This window comes from Tinamus guttatus, unplaced genomic scaffold (genome assembly GCF_059628265.1).
Source record: "Tinamus guttatus ecotype Peru unplaced genomic scaffold, ASM5962826v1 Tinamus_guttatus_pri_ptg000368l, whole genome shotgun sequence".
Taxonomy (NCBI): domain Eukaryota; kingdom Metazoa; phylum Chordata; class Aves; order Tinamiformes; family Tinamidae; genus Tinamus; species Tinamus guttatus.
The window spans coordinates 2,847,162-2,863,475 of record NW_028288902.1 but is presented as its reverse complement, the minus strand read 5'-3'; the positions used below and the strand labels follow the sequence as shown (position 1 = coordinate 2,863,475).

Sequence of the window (16,314 nt, the reverse complement as noted above, 5' to 3'; positions counted from 1 at the left end):
GGGACATCTGCCTGGCATGCAGGGTCTCATCTTCAGCTATGCAAACTGCTTTGTTCAATCCACTGAAATGTCTCCCACATGGGAAGTTATTCATGTGCTCTCAGAGGAACAGCAAAGATAGGAAATGATGGGCATAATGTGCTGGGCAGAAACTCCCACGTGTACAGGAGCTAGACAGGAGATATGCATTATCTGTAAGGTATAGCTGTTGAGCTGCCCTGGCAAAGGAGGAACAACAACAATACAACAACTTCTCTGAAAAGGAAAGGCAACACAAAGAAACGTAAGGTAAGAGAAATATTTATTTAAATTTGCACAATAACGAGCTTATACTGAACAAATTCAATCAAGAAATAATAGTAAGTGCAGTAAAACAAGGAAATATTGATGACTTTTCCCATCAGAAAACATTAAGAAGCCATGCCTGTGCATCACAGTTTTTGTTTTTGTGTTTTTTTTTTACAATAACTTGTATCTTTTTTTTTCAGAGCACATACTGTACATAACACATCTTAGCTGCTATGTTCTTTATTCCTGAAGGCCTCATCCTTGTACTCAAATGTCTGCTAATTTTTGCAGTGAGCAATCAAACACATTTATGCAGAACAAAATATGATTAGGTAAAAATCTCTGCATCTCGTCAAGTGTTGGACCCTCAAGCTTCAGAAGACTCCTAGTTCATTTTTGATCTTGACATTGTTATGTACATCATTACAGTGTGTCATTTTACACTAACCTAATATTCTGCATAATGATTTCAGACATATAAATAGCCAGAAGTTGGGCCTGACCTCACACAAAGGTTTATACATCTGAGATTTTCTTGAGTCCCATTAGTTTCACTCTGACTCCTCACTGAGTTCATCACATTCCTGCACTTTAGATGGACAAAACCAATCTAATTTCAGTTTTGATTTTGTAAAATTTTTGGTCTAAAGAACTTTTTTTTTCTTTTTTTGTGAAGGAAATTCTTTAACCAGAAACTGCTTGTGAGAGCTGGTTGTTAGTGTCACAGTTCCTGAAGGCACTGTGGATCCACTGAGCAACAAACGTGGCCATTCTAAGGGAAGAAACAACGAAAAGTAATTAATATCATCATATACAAATTCAATCCATTTAAGAAGATTAGTTATTTGCAAACACCCACCAGACTTTAACACAGATTTGTAAAATAGAGACATGTACAAACTTAGATCTGATTCATGAAATTGTCATCCTGTCCTTCACGCCCCCCAGGGAAGGGATGTGATGCTTCTTCTAACTGTGCAGTTTGCTGTTGTCTGCACCCTAAAGTTGCAGCAATTGAAAGAAGCTGAGATCGGTGAAGGACATTCAGCTGCTCTAAAGGTACCAGCTCTTTGCCCAGGGTACACACTGGACTGGGCTGTTGAACTGGGGCACTCTGTGTTTTATTTATTTTAACTTAGACAGAAGAGATTGAGAGTTTTATTTAGCGCTAAGTGCTTCAAATTACTACATCCAGGCAGTAACACTGGCAAAGGTTAATTTGTAAGGTTCTTTCTGATAGTTTAGACGTTTTTTGGTTTTTGAGAATATTAGCAATTAATGGAACAGATTGCCTAAGACATGATTAAAAAAGATGGTGAAATTATGTTTTCTACATCCTCACTACTTCTTTCCTCAGTCTCAGTTTTTTCAATGCAAATAAAATGGATGTACTATTTTTAAATTAACTCAAACACAGTGAGATGACTGAATTGCCAGGACAGATTAAAGACCAAGGTCTGAATCACTCAGATGTTTTCCTTCACTCTTTCTGTGACAGGAGGTTAGACAATCCTCCCGTTCACCTTCTTTACTTGTGATTTGAAATGGTTTTGTGGCTAAGGCAGCTTTAGCTCATGCCTGGCTCTCTGAATTCTTAAAGGATTTGTGTAAACCTATTTTGCTGTAGCTTGGTTAGAGAGGCTTATCCCAGAGCTTTGACCTTCCATGTGACGCTCTGCAAGAAAAGAGTGGGATGACACAGGACGAATGAGACAGAACTACACAAACTGAGCACAGCATCAACCTGATCTGGAGGGAGAGGGCTGCTTGCACGCAGAGCTAAAATATTAAAATGCCATGAACATGAACAGATATTGTGTTTCTAAAAGAATACTACTCTGTGAAGAGAACTGAATAAGATTTGCTTGCTGAGGGACAAAGTGCTACATCTTCACTGTTGAGCATCACTGCCCTGTTGTATGTTTTGCACTGTGATATTCAAGGATCCATAATGTGGAAAGCAAAGCTACGTATTGAAAATCTGATTTAACGGCACAATAACTTTTATCAAGGACTCATGTTTGTGACTACCCACTGAAATATCTAATTCCAGGTAGCCGGGACACTGATACAACGGTGTTTTTTATGGGTTCTTAGAGCAAATTCTTACTTGAGCCATTTTGAATGTATGGAGTTTAGCAGAGTATCTGTTTCAATTGTGCAGAAGTTCACAATGCAGCAATAGATTTTAGTAACCTTATGTGTATGTTTACACCGAATACAAATTAGTCCAGGCCTACAGTTCAATCTTTGCTTAAGAGAGAAGGGCAAAGGGAGCTGGAGGCAGATGAACATCAGGAGAACTGATCTAAAATAGATTTCTTCTGCAGTGCCATCGATTAGCAGTATGAGAGTGAAAAACACATTTCGAATCACTGAATCTCTTTGTGCTTTGGAGAAGAACCACATATAATTAGTCATTGTGCAGTGAGGAAACCAAGACACAGAAACCACAGTGACTTGCCCAAGCTCAAACAGGACCTTACAGAGAAAAATACTGGACCAGTGGGAAAATCACTTCTTCCTCATCCCCTTGGTTGCAGCTCTCATTTGTTTAATCTTCTTCCCTCCAAAGTAACTCTCACCATTACAACTGGTGTATGCCACCAGTTATGGACCTCACTGACCCAGGTTTGTGCAGGTAGACCAGTCTCAACATCCTTTGGGCAACAGCTGGCTTTCTAACCATTGGCCACCAAGTCAGATCACAGAGTTTTCTCCTAGCCACAGACCAACTCTGACATGGAGACAAATTCTGCACTTGACCGAGCAAGTACCACTAGCCTAGTAAAAGGACTGTGCTTTCAACAGCAGTGGCAAGTGCTGTTGTGCACAGGGTTGTGTCAGGCAGTCCATAGAAAGGTGTCAGTGCTTAACAGCTTCTGCTGGATGATCAATTACTGCCTCTCTCTCCCAGGAGCAAGTAGTAAAATACACTATTTTTATGCACACCTTTTCAGAATAGTTTATGGTAGAACCTATTAGAGTTTGGGAAGTTTCCTCCTTGGGAAGGACATTAGATAAAGACCAAAGCAATGCTGAATTTCAAGAGGAGGGACATATCATTTGGATTAATCCTTCTGTATCTCTCTCCCTGACTATGGTGGAATCACTCTTTGTCAGTCTTCTCTACTGGATTATCAAAAATATAATCCAATTTACTTAGAGTCTTATTTTGAATAGGAAAATCTTATTTTAACTTCTCTCTCTCTTGCATCTTTAAAAAAAAAAAAAGATGCTAGAATTCATGCTAGCCCACAGCTGTAATTTTTTCTCCTCAAACTAACTTCCTTTAACTATAAAAATTCTTAGATGCTGTAAACATTATGTTGATTTTATTTATTTTAAAGAAAGAAAATTATATATCTATATAATTAGTAACATACTACCTATGTAACTAATATGTGAAGTATTTGATGGAGGAAATCAGTTCTGCTAATTTTGTAGCATGACACAGAGCACAATTTTTGTGATCTAATCTTACATACCTGTTTGTTACTGTGTACATTTGCAAGAAAGCATGGAGCTGTACTGCAATCAAATCTGAAAGGAGCTATTCTCACGGAAAAGAGCAAGCCCTGTGACTTGCTCAAAGCACACTGCAGCATGGGCTCTTGTCCTACTTCTGACCTGTTAGCGCATTAAAGCCATCACTCTAGTGCATGCAAGAATGAAGTTCACGAAACTGAACATTTTTACTCTAACCTCCTCTGCTTTTAAAGCAAGTGAGACACTGACTATCTACTGACCAGACTCAATGCATTAATATTTATATGCCGCAGAACCAACTGGGAAAGAGACATTGCAGCTTAACTTTATGCTCTTTACCTTGCACTGGCAAAGGGTGCACTCTGTGCCATGCTTAATCCAAGAAGATCCAGTGAAGCGAACGACATTGGTTTCGTCCAGACAGGTTTTGGTGATGTCATTACGGATGGTGTCCGCTTGGCAGGGGTCAGTGACGCAGCGTGGGCAACACTCATTCTCGGGGAGGACACTGAATTCACAATCCACCTCCGGACATGACAAGGGCCAACAATCAACTTCTCCTTGCTGTTAAAAAAATGTTTCGAGAACATGAGAAGATTATGAGTTATTGTTCTGATTTATTATTTGCTTTATTACCTCTTTCTCTGACTCAGCACTATGTTCCTTAGCCAACCATTTTTTCCATCTGGTCCTATTCAAAAGGTAGTGCAGAGATCACTAATATTCATTGCCTATGGGGAACAGCAAGTTGGGTGCTTTTTGCTGCATGCTATTCAGGAAGGGTATCAGATTTAACTTATGTCAATACACCCTGCAACTGAACTAATTTTGAAATAACAAACTGAACTCTGCAACTGAAACCTAAACTTCATGAAATACGGAGTATGGATTTTTTTCTTGTTAAGTCTTACTTCTTCAAGTGGCAGAAGCTGCAACAGCACTATGTTTCAAAAGTGCTTTGACATCTCCTTCCTCTAGTTCTGACTTCTATTAAGATTGTTGATTCGGCATAAGAAACCCTCAGATGTTCAGTTCTGAAGGAGCTGCTTTTTTTTTTCCTCTGCTAAGTTTACAAGTCTATTGATTGTAGTAAGGATAGTAAACTGCCAGCAACACAGTTTTTAACAGGGAATGAAAGTGAAAGGACCTCGGCCCACTTACCACCCATTTTTGACATTATGATCAGATCACCTGATTTCTCAGCTAAATCCCACTTTCTGCACTTTACATGATGGGTTCAACCAGAAATTGAGAAGGTCAAATGAGAGACTTGGAATGAGCCAGAATATTCTTTGGGGAAGTTACTGTGCTCCTGTACACAAATATTAAGATGTCTAGTTATTCACTTCAGTTACTGGAAGTTGGGACCAACTTGCATCCAATTCTGGACAAGGGCCAATTTTTTACATCTATCAGTCAAAGAAAAGATTTCAGAGTGTTCTTAAATTAACACTCGTTTTGGAACAGATCTATCTCTGACCTAAAAACTTACTCAGGTCATTTGAGCAGAGAATGAGCAGACAGGATTTATGAAGGAAGGAGGAAAGAAATGAAGCAACATTTGGACCGGGAAAGAAGGTTAGTCAAAACTGTATCTAATTCTCTGAGCAATGGTGAGTTAAATAATGGTGAGTTAAATTTCTCCAGAGCAAAAGGTGAGAAAGATCCCTGGGAATTTGCCATAGCCCTGATTTTGCTCTTCTTGCCGCAGAAAGTATTGCAAAGTTTCTGTTTTATAAAAATTCTCATCTGGGTCAATTTTCCTCTCTCTCTTTTTTTTTTTTTTTTGAATCATATGATGCTAAGAATGAAAGTAATCTTAAAATCCACTATTGATGTGGAACTTTCAATTTATTTCTTGGACTGAGGAACACTGTAAAGAGTAAACAAAAAGTTGGAGGAATGTAGCCTTTAGTTACATAAGTAGCATCTTGAATAATGAAGAGACATCTGTTGAAGTCCCAAGCTGTAGGTTGTCTTTTGTTTTGTTTTTTTGTTGTTTTGTTTTGAAGATATTTAATGAAGCACCTGGGAATCTTTTTCATTGGATTTTAGTTGAGGTAACACTGAAAGCTACGTTTGTCTACAGGACAAACGCTCTAGCTATTTTTCATGATGTTCTGACACAGGAAAGCTGCTAGATGGATGAAGCTGTACCCTTGGAAATTAACATGAGGGAAAAACTATTTGTTTTTGTCTTAAGATTGTTTCTGTCACAGTAATTTCCTGGACTGCATCAGGCAGAAGAGGTTTTGCCCAGAATCTAAAATATATGCCTAGTAAAAGGATCACAAGCTTTAAAAATACCTTTTTGTTGACTGCATCAAGTCTTATTGATATTTCTGTTACTGGAAATGTCTGAATGAATAGATTTTAGTCTATCAAAACCTTAGAAATTATTAGTTGTGATTATAATTTCATATGTATTTAGAATTTTCTTATAAAGACTCACTTGTCTCTTAATTCCTGTGTTCTTGCACATATTCCACATCCAAATTACCTTCACTCTGTTAAAACAACCTTCATCATCAAATAATTTTGGGTATTCTATTATGTCCAAACACATTTTTGGCTGGAACTTGATAATACTGACAAATATCCATAAAAAATAAAACACATTTTAATCATGTACATACTCCAGAGGGAACTAAAAGGCTGCTAATGCACCAAAATGCACACAGCAAAATATCTCCTACCTCATTTTCTTTCTGTCTGTGTGCTGTAATCAGAAGCCTTACCAGGCAGCGACACTGCTGACAGTTCTGTATCCAGGTGTCACCGCTGTTGTAGGAAAGCTCTCCACTTTGATGCAAGCACTGACTGCTGAGCCGTGGGTCACACTCAGGGCAGCAAAATAGGTCAACGGTGGGATTCTCACAGTCACAGACCATTCGCCGGCACATCACACAGCCGCTCTGTTGTTGCAAGACAGACACAGAGCAAAAGCAGAAATCTGTGTAACTCCAACAGCAGGTGTACAAGAACTTGATTTGTTGGCACAGGTTCTAAGCCACTGGCAGATCAAGACAATTTCCACTATGTAACTTCTTTAAAACGCAATTTAATCAGAGGCAGAAACCACAGTGCACTCTGCCTAAGTACCACAAGTTCCCCTGCACACTAATAGATCACTGCCCATTCTCAGTGTCTTACAGAAATGCTTCATGCAGCTAGTCTTAAGACAGTCTTGTCTATGGTGATAAAACCCAAGGGTGTTTCTCTCAAGGTCAAATTTGAAAGGATTGCATTAGCTTTATACTGTTCTTGTATAGGTGCTAGTGAAGTCTTGTTTTAAACTTCCAGATCAGTCCTCTTTTGTGCAGTTATTTACACAAGGAAAACAAAGTGTAGTATGAAATTAGATTTATGCTAATGAAACTTGCGTCTCTGAAATGCTCAGTACTTGGTCAGCAGTGTATAATGGCTCTTCATTCTACATGGACTTCCTCTACATTTAGCTTGGGATCAGCATCATGGAGCAGACATTTGAGAAAGTTAAGCTGAAATTACCCTTCGCATTTGGAATCCATCTATATTTACAGCCATCTGCTAGAGATGATGGGTTTGGTTACAAGCACCAATATGTCTAGGCAGACAGTATCTATGAGTGGCAATGTCTTTCTTCCCACCAAGAAAAGACAAGTTGGTATCCCTACAAACAAAATAGCACTACATCCTTCTCACAGAATTGTATAATAAACTTCCCAAGGTAGTTGTGTCTGTGCAGGCTGGAGAGAGGAGGCTCTCCCCAAAACACCCCATAAAGTAACAATTTTATGTAGCACCAGCTGCATAGCAGAAAGGGCAGGAATTTCACTGGAATTATTGTGGTTTTCTCTTCAGCCCTACAACCGTCTTGCAGAAACAGCTAATTTTTATCTTTACTGACCTGGCATGAGCAGACAGAGCATCTGTCATTCTCCAGCACCCAAATCTGACCATTGTGTTTGATTTTGTCATCATGGATACAGTCTCCTGTGCAGTTCTTGCCATGGGGACATCGACAGTCATACCCACCATCCAAATTAAAGCAAATAGTGTCATTGGCGCAGCTATGCCTTCCAGTTCCACATTCATCAATGTCTGCAAAAACATGCCATGCAATGCTTTCAGACCACATTCAATTAACAAAAATGTTCTTTCTGCAGCCACTATAAATGATTCTTCAGATTTCAGCTGAAAATTAATTTGTGCTTCTTCAGTACAGGGAGAAATAATTCCAAGTTCATAAAATCATTTTTCAAGTCACATTAACTTAAAACAAAAACAACAAAAAAGAGTTTTCATCTATATTTTTCTACACAAATGCTACTGGGCACGCTAGATAAAATGAGGAAATCACAAGAAACACGGGATGAAAAATAATACTTAGCTCATGAATCCCATTAGTTTGCAGTAAACTGTATTCATACGAGATGTTCAATTAAACAAGAAAGCCAGAGAAACTTCTTTCAAAACCTTTTGCTGTCTCTGTCTAGTACATTAGAGTTCACCTGCTAAGAAGTTAACATGAAAGGTGATGCTTGGCCTGCAGGCTCATTTAAGTAAGAACTGCCTCATCTATTAGGATATACAAACTGGAATATTTTAACTAGTCAAGTTGCAGTGTTATAGTGCTATAGTTTCTAGCTGTAGCATAGAAAATAAAGAACAAAATTAACGTTCCCAATCAAAAAAAAAGTCTTCAAAACAATCATATCTCAGAATTCAAGAGTGCCTTTAAAGGACAAACAAGGACAAACTAGCATCATATCTTCTGTCTTATACTTGAATAGCCCTCATTTAGCTTTGCAGATATCTGACTGGAGAAAAGTTAGCTAGAAAAAATTAGCTTTGAAAAGGCATGAGGTAAACAACAATATGTGATATAAATAAAATGTGGAAAACACTAGAAGAGTAAGAAGAGGCTAGGTCTGTGGCAAGTGCAACTAGCAGTAGCTCCACCGAGTTCCATTATAAATTTGATTTCATGACAGTCCAGCCCAAGCTCTTTAACTAGAGTTCATTAAAAAGTAACACTGTGGTATTTAACTATCCAACAGATTGATATGAGACAAAATAAGCAGCAGAGTCATACACGTGTCTTTCACAATCAGCACAAAAACTTAATACAACATTCAGTTTTGGTGTCAGCAATGGAAGTGAAACCTCCTTCCATTCAAGTCTGAAGGAAAACAACTCAATTATTTCAATTCTATGCGGCTGCAGACCAAAAAAAAAAGTAAACAGGTTGCTAACATGAATATGAATTGGGATGAAAAGCAGCATGCAAATTATTAGAACTTCATATATAAATAATCAGTACTGTGGGTTTATTTCAAATACTGTCTTCACTAAGAACGGATCCATCTTTAAAAAGAGAAAAAAAGAATTGCAAAACTACCAAGGCTTCTGTGAAGGATGAGAAAAGTATAATTTGAGATCTGGATAGAAATGGATTGTTCATCTCTAAAAGAACATTAGCAGGGAAGGGACATAACCAAAAATAACAATATATACATATATATAAAAAAACCCCTCAGAATACTCCAGAGAAGACAAGGTGAGAGCTTTTGTTCTCCATATGGAAGAATATGCTCTCCATATTCAAGAAAGGAGATGGTAAACAAAAGTGAAAGACAACAAATTCAAGTCTGACAAAAGGATTTATTTTTTCATACAATGCATAAAGAATCTATAATACTCACACCACAAGACATTGTAGAGAGAGAAGAAAAAAAAAATCTCATATTCAAAGATGCATAAAACTAGCAAGAATATTCAGACTTGTAAGGCTAACAGATCTTGCAAGAAAAATTACACTTCTTGTACTAGGGTTTAGGGTGACCTTGCTTACCAGTGAGATAATCCAAAATGGGCAGATCCTCTCACATCTCCACACAGCCTACCTCATTATCCTCTGAAGCATCTGGGGTTGTTGTAAGAGGACAGAGGACAACCAGGATTATGAATTTAATTCAGTGTGGCAGTTCACACAGGCCCTAGCAGCTGAAATGTCAGGGATGCATTAAATGGGAAAATCCTTCCTTACCATAAGGAAAAATACTTAGTGGAAGAAATGACTGGGAAGCTGCTGAGCAATCTCCAGCCTTAAAGATATTTAGACAAACATATAACAGGAAGGACTGATTGGTGCTGATCTGAGCTGAGGGGTGGAAGATCTACTCTCCTTTTTTTTTTTTTTAACTCCACACTGAAAGTGATATAATCTAACAATTTAACAACCTATTTGTTTTTAAGTTACACAATAAAGAGAACAACAATTTCTCCCCCATTTAAAATATGATTAACAGCAGTATTCTCTTTATTATTCAAGGCATTTTTAATAAACAGCTTTTAGATAGTTGTGTTCATTTCTTTAAAACACACTTTCTTACAAAACTTTCACATATGTAGTGTCATCAACAACTTAATACCTCATCTAAACAAACTGTCCACTCAACCCAGAACAATTATATTATATGAGATACTTGGACAAAATTCTGCTGTCCTGTAAACAAGAACAGTTTCCTTTAAACAACAAGTAGTGCCTGTATAAACTGTAAATCTGTGTTCGGTGCTTATGTACGAACGCATTTCATAACTTGTTCGGGGGGAAAATATTTCTGGGGTATGTTTCTCAAGAACAGTCAGTAATAGTTAGTGTATTGATACTGAAAATAGTCAAGATTTTATCATTGACAAGTCCAAGCACTTCTGAAAAATCCCAACTGTTGTTTTTTAGTTGATTGATAAAATTGAATGTCCTGGATTGGATAATTTATATATCCCAGGTCAAAGCAGAAGCTATTTAGGCTTTGATTCTAAGCTAATCAGAAACAGCCCTGTCACAGCCAACAGAAACACAAGCTTACAAGCATTAAATTTCTCAGTGGCATCATTCACTCACAACAAGCTGCTGTCATTATCTGCAAAGAACTTATGCACAAGTCATCCATGCCAAGCAAAATTTCACTAGCTCTTTTCCTCTGGCTTTCCATGAGACAGTGAATTATGCTACGGACATTTTGTTTAGAGCTAGAACCATCTCTCCAAACTCTGTACCTTTACAGACAGTATTCACTGGCCCTGCATCTGCTGCTGCAGAATATAATGGTGGGAGTATTACAGGTTGCATATTTCCAGCATACTGAGTCACAGAGGTTTATTATTATCACTCCCATATCATTTTTTTAAAAAACATATCTATTCACTTTAGGCTATTTACAATACATTGCCTAGGAATCAAACAGCTTGAGTATTTTGATGTTAGAACATTGAGTCTCAAAAGACCTGAAGGTTTGCCTCAGAAAAACAACCAAAATGTCACTAGTTATCTAGTGCTAAATTAAGGTCCAATTTTTATTTAACTAATCCATACTAAAAATTGCAACAATTTTATCTGGCACATTTTAAAGGATTTTCCTTTTAACCCTGTCATCTCAGAGAACAACTGTATTACAATGACAAAAGAGACCCAGGGATGCAAACGTAATGCTATATCCTAAAGAAAGGAGTTAACTGTATCCAAGTAATTTAATGGCTCAACAGGAAAAATACAAGACTAGGGGTATACAAAATGGTCACAGTTACTGGAATGATGAAACTCTCTGTTTTCACGGTTTAAGAGCAGCAAAGACAGGTAACTCCATTAAAAAAAAAAAAAATCAGTAGCACCACATAGACTGAGTTAGTGCTACAGCAGGATGCAACCTACAAGACTACATGCAAGACTACATTATAACAGATTTAATGACTGTTTCTTGGAGCATATAGTCAAAGAATCCCAAAGGCAGAAAGCAACATTTGACTCGGCCCTGAGCAGTGTGCAGGCTCTAATACAACTGCCACTGCTGAACAACCACTCGGTACTGGTGACCACTAATGACCACAACGTATGCAAGTTCAGCATTCCTAAAGGTATTAAATAGGCCGCACAAATTCACTCTGATAGTGCTTAGTTTTGAAAGGAGAGCTATGTTACAATGATGAAGCTTTTAAAAAATGAATGAGACTAGCAACCAAAAATATCAGATGCTTTTAGAAAGAAGACACTGTATTATAGATTCAGGGTAAATGCACACTGCTAATTAAGAAATACTTTAAAAAGGGGTTCCAGATGATATAATGTACCTTTTTACTCAAAAACTTTTGATGAGCTCCCTTGCACAGTACATACTCTTAAGGAAAATAATCTGCCATGGAACAAAGGGGGCAGTCAGCTCATAGACTGATAACTGGTTAATTATTAAGTAATAAAAGGCAGCAATAAATGGCCAAGTTCTACAATGGACAACTGTCCCAAGGGAGTTCCACAGAAGTCTCTGTTTGAACATGCGCTGTTCAAACGGGTTGTTGATAATGAAGTATTAAGGACAAAAATCATCTGTGAAATATTTTGTGATATTGATGGAATAGGCAATAAAATGGCTAGGGAGATTCAAATCCAAGGCACAATACCCATTCAAAAAACAGGTCACTCTTTTAGATCTATTTTGGAAAGAGATACTGGAGTTACCATGGATAGCTCAAAAAAGGTCAATTCAGTACTCTCTGGGACAAAAAAAAACAATATTTATAACTACAAAAGAGAAAACTCAACAGATTTGTTAGGAATGCAGACAAAACCCAGCAACAAAAAAAGTTTGCACCTTTATAGGTGGTGACAAAGAGCTTTGATGTAACTAACTGTAATTTTCTCCTATTCCTCCTCTTCTAAGACTTCCAGACTTACACTCATGATGTTCACATAAAGCCGGAAAGCATCTCCTCCAGACAAGGTTTCCTAACAGATATATTCTGGTAACAGTCAGAGGGCTGTGCATCTTTGTTAAGAAGAAACAGTTCCCTAGGTGGGCTGGAGCAGTGGATGCTTCCTTTAGCCTGGAACTACTGAGGTAACTGAATACCTCAGCTCTGAGGAGCAGTGTTACCTCAGTAAGGTAGCAACTATGAGGATACCCGGAGTATTTATTGCTTAAGGCAAAACAGCAAGACATGTAACTGTTAGGGAGCCCAAAATCTTCCAGATAGAAAGTTTGGGTTCTATTCTTGTCTACTCCAAAGCAATCTATTGACTGAGGTTACCATTCTTCAAATAGCAGATCAATTGAGTATAATGTACTTGTGACTTGCCAAAAGTCACATGTCAGACTGATCAGGTGATGTGCAGGATGAACAGCTGAGATGGACTTTGGATGCTAGTAACATGTAGTGTTGTTTCTGATACACTAAATATGTTCAAATTGCCAAACCTCACAGTGGCAAGATACCCTGTCCACATTAGTCCTTTTATAAAATATGAGAAACTCTCTCATCTCTGGAATGTAGGCCTACTGCCTACAGTAGGCCAAGTGGTAGGCCTGCTGCCTACATTCCAGAATATTTAAATACTGATTTGTTTCCATAGAAATCATTTACCTCCTATCTGGTGATGTTCGTATTGTGTTCCCACACCTAATACTGAAACTTTAAATAGGTAAGTTTGGGAATGATGGACTGCAGGAAGATCTAAATGTAGAGTTAGGAATTGACAGTGGTTTTAAACAAGGGAAATCTCATGAACATGCTAGCCCATTCAATGTACTGTGATATAAAATCAGACATCCTGATGGTAAGCAATTCCTCTGCCCTCTAGATCCAGAGATATGAATGCTGAAGTGGCCGCTTTTGACTTTGTTCTTTCAGGAAGATTGAGGAACATGCTGGCGTCTCTAATTAGCCTCCATCACTCATTATTCTGGGTTATGGAAAAAAAATTGTTCAAGGAGAGTCCTACCCCTCTGACTGGGATCCTCTTTTTGAATTAGCTTGGGCATTTTGGATTGATGTTTTCCAATGCTTTCATTTGCAGCTGTCTCATCTAAAGAATTTGATACCTGCTGAGCGTGAAGATATTTTGCTCCCACCTTATATATCAACAACAGCTGGTATCTGTCAGATGCTTCTGGTTAAGTCCAAAGGGGCTTCAATTAATTAGGTGAGCTATTCTTCTGACACAGAAGTGTGCAAGATGTCCAGCAACTGATGAGGTACATCCTGCACTATTTCTGGTATGAACTAATACAGCCTCTCTCTTCAACTGATTTTGAAGGCTTTTTAGACATTGCAGGGAACAGATTCAAAGGAATCAGGATCTTACAGAGAACTGAAGAACAAATGGTAACTGGGCCTAAATATTCTTATTCTAGGATTTTGCCCTCAGAGATTCCAGTTTTTGAATACAATGAAGTTTGAGGCTGCAAAATCTATTATCTCAGCTTACCTCTCTTTATGAAATAGTAGGTGAGAGACAAGCTTTAGAGCACCAGTATGACTGTGTAAAGAAAAGCCGTAGGGGGCTGAAGGGAAAGAAATATACCATGCTGAATGCAAATGCCTATTTATATCTCTATAAAATTTGAGACTTTCCAAACCCATGAAATACACCGAGGCAAAGCAGCAGACCTTTCACCACTTCTTGGGAAATAAGATGATGCATGACATAATTCTACTTCCAAGGGAGAAACAGCAAGCCCTGTTGCGAGGCGTTAAAGCCCTGCAGCCGCCTTTCACAGCATTTCTCCTGGTCACTGTTACTGAGACTACAGATCTGCCAAAGAGTATAATGTGAAACAAAACTAATAGCAAAGGAATCTCTAGATCTTCGATCATTTGTACGTACCAAGTGAAATAAGATTATAAGCTGCACTAGTGCAAGTGCATTATTCTTCATATTCACAAGTGCAGCATTAGTCTAAATACTTGATATTCTCAGTTGTGCCAAAGAAGCAATAGTAACCAAGGCCAATGTATGTGTAAAGTAGGCAGATCAGCAGCTTATTTCATTACCGAGCATGGATAAAGTCTGATGCTACCAAGGAATCCTAGTGGGACCACTTCCTGGAAAAAGTAGCAGGGGGCAATTTGGTTCTCCTGTTAAAGGTTTTGAAAGAAATGCTCCTGTGCCTCTGCGATCTTAACAGGGGTGTTTCTATCTGTATCTTTTAAAAATGGAGACTTCGCTGAAGGAGACAAAGGAGGTGACTGCCGCTGATCTCAGAAGTGCTCTCTGTAGCTCCAGACAGATATTTCGGGGACACTGACAGCCCCAGATTTGAGGCAGACCCAATACAGCAATCAAGAAAGAAAACATTTGAATTCAGACATGAAAAATTCAGATTTGAGATTAATATAGAATGGAAGTTGTTACCCCATTACAGTAACTGTCTGAAGGGCCACCCACCAACATCTCAGGCTAATCACCTCTTTCCTAGGGGACACCGAAGAAGTGGCCAAATTGTCTTTAAACCCAGCAGGGGAATTTTTCACAGTGGAAAGGTCACTGGAGAAAAGGACTGCTTTGCAGCCTGTGTTCTGACACTGAAAGCTCACCTGCAATAGATTTGAGCCTTCTCTTCATACCTTTTTTTCAGATTTTATTTTCAGATCCAGATGCAATGTCACAGGCTTCAATCCAATAAAAAGTGATATAGTAAGACATCAATAAAATATCTAACTTTTTTCCTATCTCAAGCTGTTACATACTCCAAAATTTAGAGCTGCAATCAATAAGACTGAAAGTTTCCCATCGTTGGAAACTTGAAGACAGTTTCTTGGTATCCGTGAACTAATTCTAATCACTTGTTGGCCTCTGTGTGTATTTTTTAAAGAGCTGCTGATGCCTTGTGGAAAAGGCCAAGACATACTATTAATTGCCACTTCTGCATACATGTAACAACATTTTGCCTCAGCTTTCCATTTGCCTAGGAATTGTTGCTTGATTTTTGCATGTTTGCATACATCCAGCAACAGATGTGCTGCTAAAGTTTCACTTTGGATGAGGAATCATGTATCTCTTAAGATGGCAAGTGCCACATCACTGCCTTAAACCCACAAGACAAATGGGATTTTGAAGTTGAAGATAAATTTGGGGGTAGCTATTGAGAAATATCTCCCCAAGTGCCTGGCTACGGTACTACTTGTGTCGGGGGTAAAGGAAGGGTGACCCTACAATCAGGGGAATCACAACTTCTTCAGAAGTCTTTGCACCTTCCTGTATTAACACCTGGCCAGCCAACACCGATGTTTAGCTTGTTCTTGCCAAAGAAAGTCGGACTTATAAAAGCAGTCGCTGACTCAAGTCGCTGGTTCCTCCTGGGAATACAGGCTTTCAGCTGTGGTGAAAATGTGTTGAAATAAAGCGTTGGTGATGGGGATCCTGCAAAGGTCATTCTTGCTCTCGGTAGGGAACAGTCTGTGTGTCTGCCTTACTAAAATTAATTCAATGCCTTCCCTTTGGGATTGATATTGCCCACCAGTGTGAATTTAAACAGCAAGGTGGGGAGGCTTACGCTGCGTGAGCACTGAACATTTAAGTATTCAGAGGAAGAAGAAAGAAAGACTACTAATTTTGCCCTAACTAGTCCATGGTAAAAAAAGACAGGGTTGATCTCCTTTTTTTTAGAGTAGAAGTGTGTAAAATCTTAAAAGCAGAAGAATTTCATACTAAGAGATCTGCATCTGAAAATAACTCAGTACTTACAAAGCTACTGCTCCTTCTCATGTCATTCATAAAAC

General features: G+C 38.4%; 1 protein-coding gene across 1 annotated transcript in view; it reads right to left on the bottom strand.

Annotated features, from left to right (window-relative positions):
• Positions 1–284: 284 nt before the first annotated feature.
• Positions 285–16,314, bottom strand: part of NELL2 (neural EGFL like 2) — a 137,779-nt gene continuing 121,749 nt past the window's right edge. The window contains exons 17-20 of the mRNA XM_088530377.1: positions 7,667–7,860; positions 6,516–6,692; positions 4,117–4,341; positions 285–1,060 (exon numbers count right to left, since the gene is read on the bottom strand). Coding sequence (XP_088386503.1) covers positions 1,010–1,060; positions 4,117–4,341; positions 6,516–6,692; positions 7,667–7,860 — 647 coding nt within the window. The 3' untranslated portion in view covers positions 285–1,009. The remainder of the gene's footprint in view (positions 1,061–4,116; positions 4,342–6,515; positions 6,693–7,666; positions 7,861–16,314) is intronic.